Source organism: Theobroma umbraticum, unplaced genomic scaffold (genome assembly GCF_002168275.2).
Source record: "Theobroma umbraticum cultivar Fairchild unplaced genomic scaffold, ASM216827v3 scaffold_44.0, whole genome shotgun sequence".
Taxonomy (NCBI): domain Eukaryota; kingdom Viridiplantae; phylum Streptophyta; class Magnoliopsida; order Malvales; family Malvaceae; genus Theobroma; species Theobroma umbraticum.
In genome coordinates this window covers 1,871,075-1,881,775 of record NW_018397255.1, presented here as the reverse complement: position 1 = coordinate 1,881,775, position 10,701 = coordinate 1,871,075, and the positions used below count along the sequence as shown (strand labels likewise).

Here is a 10,701-nt window from a genome sequence, read left to right as displayed (position 1 = left end):
AGACACTGACACATGTTCTGAAGGTTATATGAGCAGAGACAGAAGAAGAGAGCAGGCTTTACAGTGTTCTGTTAGGCACGACATGTTGATCAGTCGGCTACAGAATGGGCTCTATCGAGAGTCGGCTCTATCAGCTAGGAATACGGCTTGGTGTAGTTAACTGTTAACTTCTTCTTTTTGGATTTTCTTTAGCTTTTGGCCTTTTGGGTTTATGCAAAAAATAAAAATAAAAAAGCATCGATAATCATCAAATGGATAATCAGTCAAAAAGCAGTCCCATTTGGTGTAGTATTTTGGCTTCTGTAATGATTGTTCCACTTGGGAAGTAATCAGGAATGGAAAAATGACCCATGTTCAAAGAACACTGCTACTTCTAATTCTGATGGCAAAACTAAATACATAATTTAATTGCTAAATTTGCACTGAAAATACAGTCAAAGTGGCTCCAACATTCCATTAATGCAAATAACAAAGATATTTATCAGGATTGTAAGGAGATTACTTGGTATATTCTCTTTCGTTGTTTAGGACAACAAAACTAAGCTTGGCAATTATTAGTTGAGGCAATATTAAGGGTGCATGATATAAATAGGGTTCTATCTCTAGGTAACAACAATTTTTCTCCCCTATGCTAGAAAAATCAAACTCTGAGGGGACATTCCAGCAGCCGAAGAAAACTACACCTCAGAAACTTAATCAATACCGTCTTTTTCAAAATGACTTTTCCAATTTGGAATATCCAACTTAAAACTCCGAAACTCCATTGCTTTGGGTGTGAAATGTGCCATTGCCATCATCCTAATGAATAGACTGGACTGAAAGGGGGCTAGACAAGCATGCCGAAGGGTGCAGCCACCCACAGCAGTGACAATTCCCAACAGTGTCTGGCTAAGCATCGAGAGCCAAAAGAATTTGAAACAAACGCACAAAAAAAAGGGGAACAGACCGTGAGTCGTAGGAGTAGATATATAGCGTGAAAGAAGAGGATAGAGATTGAGAGGGATTGATGGAGGTGGGACAGTACAGACAGAATCATGATTGTCGGGCAGCGTGGGGTGCAATTATTGGGTCTTCCCTCTGATTTCGGACGCGTCATGTCCGCATCAGATTCCTCCTCCGTACCCTCCTTCCAATCCCTTACCGGATTTCTCGCTCCACTGTTTTCATTTCTTGATTACCAAACAAAACTGTTCCCTCTTCTGGGCGCACAGCTTTGGCCCTTTCACATGTTCACCGTTCATTTCCTTCTATTTCTAGCCCCAGCAGGAATCAAGGGCTGCCATTTTCTGGAAGAGATGCCCTTCTACCTCTAGTCTCTCTTCAGTGGTCAAGTGAACAGTGTCCTAGGTTATGAACTTGGTGAACGGTGATTGATAGGCTTCTCCCTGTATATTAGCTGCGAGAACAACCCTCTCCAGCATCTTGAAGCGAAGAAAAAAGGGGAAACAAAAAAAAAAAAGAAGAGGAAATGAATCTCGCTTCCATCATTCTTTAATGGGATTTTTATCTACCATGATCTCTATTGAAAAATCCATTCAAACTTTGTTTAGATTGTTTACTTGTGTGCTTCATCCTGTATCCAACTCTCGACCATACACTAACAAACATTCTTCCTAAATACGAATGATATGTTAACATTAACTAATTCAAGATAATCCAAGAGTTTTAATTTAGTAGTCAATGCTCATTTTAGTATAAGTAAATCTTAAGTTCAATTGTTTAATACTTCGTTTTCTGACAATCTGTCGATATAAATTTTGAATTAAACTGTTATATATATCAATCGATTTTTTTTTTTTGAAAGGTTGGGTTTCATATATTTCATGATAAATTATGTCAACATAATCAGAAGGAGATGAACCAGTTCTTGTATAATGCAAACGTAACGTCCCGGCTCGTGCTCTTTTTGTCTGCTTGGAAATCAAATAAGTCAATATTTAACGCATACCTAACCAGTAACCAACCCCACCTTGTGCGAGCCAACTACAAAATTTGAAGCTCATATGTCCATGCTAAATGTGCACAACAACAAAGATGAGTCCTTAGACCTACGAAAGTATATGAATCCGCAAGGAGTCGGTCGTCAAACAGTACACCCAGGACCTTATCAACCGTATAAACCCAAAAGGAAAGGGTAAAGGAGGTGGGGTCAAGAGGCAGCAGACCAACAGTGGCAGCGGTCAGTCAAGGACCGGTGCTGTCGGTGAATGTGGGGCTGAGGGGAGGTTGGGGTTTCGGAGGGGCCTTAGCGCAGTGGGCATGCGCGGGGCTCAGTAGCCATCTAAGTGTCTCCGGCACAACATCATGTGTCGCTGTCAACGTAACAAAAAATATCCTCAGCCTCCCACCTCCCTTCTCTCACTTGTTGTTTTGTTCGGACGCCCATAATAACTGACATTTCCTTCCATTTGCTTCTTCACTTCCCTCCTGCTTGTTCCAACTCTCACCTTGTTCTTTTTGGCTTTTTCCTGGAGTTCAGGATTCCCTCCGCACAGGCACTTAATTCATTATATACATTTGTCTGTTTTGCCTCTGCTAATGTAAATCAGTCAAGAGCTCTAAACCCTTCAAATCCGAAATTCATCAACATCATCTTAACAAAATGTTATGTATAAAATTAGATTAAATTGTATGACACGAAATCTTAATACATTTTAGATATTATTTTTGTTATTAAAATAAGATTTCATTCTTTTACTGTTCATGTCAAACCCATAGGTCATCATTAATAATTATATATATAGAAGGTATTACTTTGGTAATCTTTTCTTAGTTTTTTTTGTCTTAAGTGATCATGATTGTACAGTATTTTGATATATTTTCTCAATTTTTTTACATGCCAAGCTAAGGATTGGGAGATTTTTTGCATCATAAATCTGTGTCATAGCATACAAGATAAGGAGGTTTTGCATGCCTTTTTGGCATTGTCATATGCACCACAGAATTTGTTTTGACTATGATGATTACAATGTAATAATTGATAGCAACTAATATGGAACAACATGCGAAAGGCCCTCACTCATGACAACCGTCTCACTCGTGTAACTGGTTTCCAAAGCAAATCATTTACAGGATTCATTTTCTTTCTTCCTTTTTTTTTTTTTATTAATTTCTCACCCAGGGGGGGGGAATTTTTTTTTTGGTTAGTAAAAACCATGTGTGATAATTTTTTTGATAGAGACCTTAGATCTGGAGGAAGCATACATTAATGGTCTAATTCTTGAAAAGTATTTGAACAATTTTAAAAAATTAAATAAGTTTTTATTTTTTACTACGTTTAATTAAATTTTTATATTTTTGTTTTTAATTAAATAAACTTTTATAATTAATGATTGATTAATTATCATTAATCAAAATATCACTTGTTATTTTATATTAATATGGTATTGACGTAAAAGATAAAATGTAATATGATCATATTATCAAGTTAATGTCATATGATATAAAATGATAAATAATATTTTGATTAATAATAATTAATAAACTATTAATTATAAAAATCTATTTAATTGAAAATAAAAATATAGAGATTTCATTGAACTTAATAAAAAAATAATTTTTTTAAAAATAATTGATGAATTTTTATAAGTATTACTTAAAATTAATTAGTTAGATAAAATAAATAATTGTATATGTGATAAAGGACATCCTGTGTCAATAAATATTTAGGAGACTAAATTAATGCTTTTGTCGAATTATTTTATTTCAAGATTAAATTTTAACCTATTTTAACTATTTATTTAGGAAACATGACTTCCTTCCTTGTGCAATTAGGATGACAGAGGCAAAAGAACAGTTAAAGGTGGAAGAAGAAGACAAGCCAAAAGAAAGATGAGAATGGAATGCCAGGGAGGGAAGTCTAGGAAGATTTGGTTTCTATGCTGTTTAGGAAAGTTTAAAAGCGGTCGGTCGGCAGATAATTGGTTCACTTTGTGTGGACGACAGCTGGATGTATTTTCCAAATTTCAATCCATATTAATTCGATAAACAGAGGGCACAGCACAGCAATCAAGCCAGCTAGTTTGTTTCTTTGCCTATAGGCAACAAGTCATTGCATTTATTCAAGAAGGTAGGTACACGGTTTTCTGCAGGCTTGGGTCATTTTGTGGATGAGTTTCTTGTTGGAAAAGCCGATCATCCACCTTCAACTGCAACTGCCACTTGCATGACACCAAGGAAAAAAATTAGTGGAATCATTTACACATTTATTGAAGCTTGAAAGTTTCTCCAAGGTCTCAAACGTGTTACAAACATGGAAGTAGATACAAAAGACAATGAAGAGAGGAAGAAAAGCAGGAAACCATAGAAGGAAACAAAAGGAAGTTCTTGAAAAAGCGATGAAAGCTACAAAAGAAACTTGTGGTTGTGAAATATTAGCAAAGCAAACAATGGAAACAATAACAATTCTCTTGTCGTAACAAGCAATCTGGTTTGGGTACTTTTCAAAGAGGAAACGATTAAAAATAGTCACCAAAGATGGAAGGAAAACCAGTACAGCTAAATATTACGAAGCTGTTTAAGATTCACTGGGGAAATATATTTTGTGCTTCCGTAAAGAAGTTGCCTGGCGATTATGAGATTGGCAGCCTCGCTTGGGTGGTAAGGATCCCAGAAAACATGTTTGTCGCGATCCTTGCACATACTGGATGTTGGTCCACAGGGAATTATACCTGCAAATTGGCCTCCATTCCCACAACAGGCTTTGCTTGCTGTTATAAAACCTACATAAAGCACACATTTGTTAGATATATATTTGGGTAATACAGGCATATCAGCATATACAATTCTATAATTTCAAAAGTTGTGAGTTCCAACTTTGAGATGAGTGGAATGATAGAGTTCTATTTCTTTTGTAATCTAATACCGTATATACAAAAGACATATATATATATATATATATATATATATATTGAAAGACTAGAAATGTCGGTTAATTAGTACCATATTTCTCATAATTTGTGATGAGCTCCATTACTAGGTCATACACATTGGCGAGAACAAATGTGGCTCCAGGGAGCTTTCCATTCAGTTCAGTCAGCAAATCCTGTAAGCGGCTATTGTACCGCTTCGCTAGCTTATTTGGCAAATCAACACACTGGTTTTCATTCAGCTGATTGATCGTTTTCTGATAGGGTATGCAGCCTATGGGACCAACATTTCCTATGACAAACTTCCGAGCATCTAGCTGGTAAAGTCTCTGCCACCATAGACACAACATATTAATTGTTAGTTAATAATCAACAAATTTATCCAGTGAAATTGCATTGGTTATTAAGCATGTGTGATTGGATTTGCATACTGTTAATTGGTCCCTTAAGTGATTGATCATGTCATCAATGAAACCATCAGGGGTCTCGGAAATCCTTGCTGCTATGGAGAGAACTGGGAGAAGATAATTGTTCAGAAAATCATTTGCTCCAATTGTGATTGAGAAGATGGATCTCTTCGTTATATAATCTTTGGCCTTGGATGGACCCAACAATTTATCAAACTGCTTTCTCGTAGTATTGTAGAAGTCGATTTGGATGTCCAATCCTAGCCTATTAACCTGCAAAATAGATTACATTTATAATTCCTTAAAACATTTGTGTGGAAATGAATAGTGTTAGAAGGTGTACAAATATAGAGAGAAAACTAACAAATATTCTTCCAGTTGCATTCATAATCCCTCCTCCTCCGGATGCATAATTCACACCGTAGAGTATAGCTTTTCCTGTAGAATTTGGAGCCAGAAATGGAACTGCATAGTTTGGTACTCCCAATTCTTCTCCTGTCAACATAAAAACAAAAGAGTTTAGTCTAATTCATATGTAAGTACATCATTTCATTTACAATATATCAAAAATTAATCAAACTTAAATCAGCAAAACAAGGAGTATATCTACTTGTCAACTTGATTATATATTATCAATTTACAATATACTCGTTATGACATAAGTACATATTGAATCATAAAGAAAGAGAAGAGCTTACCAACGATGTCACCTATTGTTCTCCCGTTGGTGTAGCGGCCGGTAGGATTTCCACCGGAAGCTTTAAAATCAATCCCATTTGGTGGAATATTTGCCCTAGACAAGGTGGGTAAATAGTTATTATTACCAGCATCCACGAGAGAATCACCAAAGACGAAAGAAGCTCCAAGCCCCGCATCGGCAGCGTTGCCGGAGTAGCTCAAACTCACGATGCACAAAAGAACCAAGGCAAGACCCCAAGAATATTTCACCCTGGCCGCCATAGCTCCTATTATTCCACAATCAAAGCTGATACAGATTAGGCTTTTAAGTCCCAAGCACCGTAGATGCAAATAGGTGAGTATATAAACTACTTTCCTGTTAGCTGGGAGGAGCAAAGAGAATCAATTCCACTTGATAAAACTTGCAAGACTTGAGTTTTTATGGAGTTGCATTTGGTTTGACCCCGTTTTGTAAAGGGATGGACCGTTTGATGCATGGTTGTTGATCAACATCCTGTAAATTTCTCAACGTTTTATGAACTTTTAGGCCTTTCTTTAGGCATACGTAAGGTGGCAGCCTAGATTATATATTATATGGTCACATACAAACTCTTGATTTAATTTCTTTTTTTTTTTCTTTTCTTTGTTGGTATTATTGGAATCAGCAGGCTGAATTGAGAATGTTCTGGTGGAGCCTTGGTGATGTTTGGTAACTCAGAAAATTTGAGATTACACAACTTGGAGCAAATCTATAATTTTCAGTCAAAACTGATGTGCCATGGTTGGACTATATGATCACCAAATCATGTTAAATAATTGAGAATTCCAGAAACCTCGAAATGAAAATGGGATAGTGCTCCAATTTCTGCTTTATTTCCCAATTTTTCATGAGTCTTAAAGCCTAGTTGCTTTTGTTTTAGCTTGATTTTAAGGGTCCAGAAGCCCAATAAGCACAAGATAAAGCCCAAATCTCCCACAAAGAAAAGGATCCAGTCAGGCCCGACCCTCTTCTCAAATGGGCTTTATTCCCCGAACATGGCAGTGCAGTTGAAAATAATTTTTTTGTAAAAACAGTACAGTACGGATATTTTTTTTTTAAACTGGTAGCATCCAACTGGCCAGCTCACTTTTCCCTTTTCCCTCTCCCACTTCCCATAATGGGCTCGAAACTCGACCGTTGAGACACGGGAACGAGAGAACAGAGGCCTTGAAAAGACACCCAAGGAAGAAAGAGAGGAGCAGAGAACAATGCCGGCAGTGAGAATGAAAACCCAAACCGTAGAAATCTCACCAAACAACTCTGATCATCATCTTCAAACCAACAATGAGAACAAAACCCGAACCCCAAAAATCTCACTTTATGAACAGTCCAGAGATGAAAGGATCAAAGAGAACCTTGAAAGAATGCAACAGCTTGGTCTCAAAGACCTGTCCAACTCCCTCCTCAACTCCAACTCTCATCTCTCCTCAAGGCGTGGGCGTCCCCGCAGCGGCAGTAAGCCGCCAGTTACCCCACTACCCTCTTCCTTGTTGCCATCTGGCCCCCTCCGCCGCTCCTCCAGGTGATTTTATTGTTGCCCTTGTTTTGCAATTTTTTTTTATTGTTTAGTTTAATCCTTATTTCACCTAAGTAGAACAAGAAACTAAACAAGTTCCAAGAAAAATCGAAAGCAACGAATTTGGAGTTTTTTTCATTGGGGTTTAAAGGCTGTATTGAAGTACTAAAGCTTTTATTTTTATTTATTCATGTTTTTATGGAATTGAGAAAGAGAAAGGAAGAAACTTGTACTCTTGGATAATACTGCAAGTTCAAAACTAGTTAATGTTTTTGTTTATTTTTTTGGGGTGTTTAGGTTGCAAAATACTACTCCAGTGTCCTATTCAGAAGTGGTTTTGGCAAGAAAAGATGAAGTTTTGGAGGATGTGCATCTGAAGCTAAAGGAATCAGAGGTGTATACGGAAGAGCATGAGAAACTTTTGGGAAACACTGAAAGGAGCTGGACACTTTTTGTGGATGGATGTGGGAGTGATGGAAGACGGATTTATGATCCTGTCAAGGGAAAGACTTGCCATCAATGCCGGTCTGGGAATCTTTTCTATCCCATCTTCTGTATATGGAAAACTATATTATTAGTATATGAATCTATAACAGTGTGAACTTTTAATTGAAGTATGATATAATTGCACAAGATAATTCAATTATACAATTCTTAGCTACCAACGTTAGTAGTTTTAGTTTATCCTAATACTTTAAAAGGGGTCTATTAGATTAGAGGAAAGAAATTTTAAGTTTTTTAGCTTTTTCACCTTTATTTTACTTGTTTAATGAATGTCCTTTCTCAGAACTTGAAAGTTTAAACAAATCTCCCTTTCAACTGCTTTTGCATTTTCAACGTAAGGGCTACATCATTGTGTTGGTCTGAATAATGTCTTGGCTACCAACATTAGTAGTATTAGTTTCTAGCTCATGAGTATCCTAAAATTTTAAAATGGGTCTGTTAGATTAGAGGAAAGAAATTTTTGTTTTTTTAGAGGAAAGAAATAATGTCTTGGCTGCCAACATTAGTAGTTTTAGTTTCTAGCTCATAATTATACAATTCATGGCTACCAACATTAGTAGTTTTGGTTTTTAGCTCATAAATATCCTAAAACTTCAAAAGGGGTCTGTTAGATTAGAGGAAAGAAAATTTAAGTTATTTTAGTTTCTTCAGCATCATCTTACTTGTTTAATGAATGTTTCCTTTTTGAGAACTTGAAACTTTTAAGGAAATCTTTGTTTCAACTGCTTTTTCATTTTCAACATAAGGGCTACATAATTGTGTTGATCTGAATAATGTCTTTGTCGCCACTTGGGGTTGTGGTGAGAGGCAGGATGCCTTGCTTGCTTGTCCTCTAATCTGAGAACATGGACAGCTGGTGGAAGCAGTGATATGTTGATTGGAATGGTGCCTTAAGGTTTATTTTGGCTGTAGTATTACCAGTGAGCTTTCATTCATTTGCGAACAATGGTGATATAAGAAATATAGTGTAACAAACACTTCAGGTTAACTTGCTGTACATTTTACAATAACCTTTCTGTATATTACTGTTCCTTTTTTAATGTTAGACGCATTTGAATTGTGATAGTATTCTAATGGTTAAAGCACATCCTTTACCATTTTTCCTCTCTCTTCCACATTGCTTACCACCCAGCTATATGCCGTTTCATAATCTTCTTTTATTCGTATTACTTACTATGACTTTAGGCAGTTAAATTGATTTCACTTAGTGACAAGATAAAGATGCTGTGTTGCAGGCAGAAAACTCTTGGTCATCGTACTCATTGTAGCAAATGCGACATGGTCCAAGGACAGTTCTGTGGAGATTGTTTATATATGAGGTGCAAATTTTTGTTAAAGTTATATACATGTCTTCCTTAACCTCTGTGCTTCCTCTTGTCCTGCAATATCAGTAATTTTTTTAATTTTAATACATAAATTGTGCATTCTAACAACCAAAGCAATCAGAAAATCTGTTATAGCCATAGTTTTATATTTCCTCAGAATTCAAGCACTTAATTTTGTTTCTACATGCTCTTCTTATTTTGTAGTTCATGCCACTTTCCCTGGTTGATTCCAAAATGTTAGTTCAAGTAGCTCCTTTTTGTCTTTTCTTGTTGTTATGGCTGCATATTCAGTTCAGAAAGTGCAGATGTCTGAAATGATTGAGACCATCCAAGTATTCTAGCCAGTCTGCAATGATTGAGACTATCCAAGTATTCTAGCCAGTTTGACTAATGATGTTCTAACCCTAAATGCTACACCTCAAATTGATGTAATATTTTATCGATTAAAAGTTACAATAAGGTACATGAATAAGCATAGGATGACCTCATCGTCTCTGCTCTCAAAAATCCTTTGAGTATCATCTTGCTCACGCCACCTAAATTTAGCTAGTGGGGACATGTTATCTACTGTTTCGCTTGATATGGAGGCCTTCAGAACCTTCCTCTCCATTTTTCCATGTGGATGTCACTAAATATTTTGATGTTTCAAGCTTTCAGCTAGAATATTATTTTTCTAGGCGTTTCAAAATTTTTAGTTCTAATTATTTATTGCATTCTATTTGTGTTTTTGTTGTTAAGTTTCAATCTAAACCATGCAGATACGGAGAGCATGTGCTTGAAGCTATAGAGAATCCAAATTGGGTTTGCCCTGTGTGTCGTGGAATTTGCAACTGTAGTTTGTGCCGGCAAGCGAAAGGATGGGCCCCTACTGGCTCTCTTTATAGGAAGGTAAGTCTACCAATAGCGTGTGTTCTTGCTCAGACTTTTTTGGGAAGGTGAAGTTAGATCTAAGCTACTTTATCCACTTTCCAGATATCACAAATGGGCTTCAAGTCAGTTGCACATTATCTCATTCAAACCCGACGTGTGCAAACCAATAATGAAAAGAATCCAGATACTATTGATCAGGTTTCTGCTAAGAGGTCGCTGTCCTTTCCAGCTCTAGAACTGCCAACAAAAGGATCTTCTGATGTCAAAAATACTCAGCCTGAAATGTTAAAGCCTCAATCTGGAGAGGATGGCTTGAACACCGAGAAAAAAGACAACAGTGCGTACCCAGAACCAAATCCAACTATTATTCATCAAAATTCTGCAAAGAAATCATTGCCCTTCTCAAATTCTGAAGCTGAGTTTGAAGAAGGGGAATCTACAGAGATCAACGTTGATGCCCATGGGCAGCTGGGATCTTCAGAGTCAGATTCTG

General features: G+C 36.6%; 2 protein-coding genes across 3 annotated transcripts; one reads left to right on the top strand and one right to left on the bottom strand.

The window, feature by feature from the left end:
* Nucleotides 1-4,184: 4,184 nt before the first annotated feature.
* Nucleotides 4,185-6,536, bottom strand: LOC110409213 (GDSL esterase/lipase At2g23540-like). Of its 2 annotated transcripts, XM_089782403.1 has the most exons (6): nt 6,332-6,536; nt 5,974-6,242; nt 5,640-5,770; nt 5,300-5,548; nt 4,942-5,197; nt 4,185-4,721 (listed from the first exon to the last, which is right to left on the bottom strand). In XM_089782403.1, the coding sequence occupies exons 1-6, from the start codon at nt 6,448-6,450 to the stop codon at nt 4,498-4,500; spliced, it is 1,248 nt and encodes a 415-aa protein (XP_089638529.1). In that variant the 5' UTR covers nt 6,451-6,536; the 3' UTR covers nt 4,185-4,497. The 2 variants fall into 2 exon arrangements, with proteins under 2 accessions (XP_089638529.1, XP_021274160.1); XM_021418485.2 differs by having other exon boundaries at nt 5,974-6,535.
* Nucleotides 6,537-7,101: 565 nt separating this feature from the next.
* On the top strand, nt 7,102-10,700 carry LOC110410072 (Zinc-finger domain of monoamine-oxidase A repressor R1; the record flags this gene model as incomplete). Its single annotated transcript, XM_021419652.1, has 5 exons — nt 7,102-7,515; nt 7,807-8,034; nt 9,249-9,332; nt 10,097-10,226; nt 10,311-10,700. Coding segments are annotated over exons 1-5 (1,146 nt in total), but the record flags the coding sequence as incomplete, so codon positions are not given.
* Between the last annotated feature and the right edge of the window lies 1 nt (nt 10,701).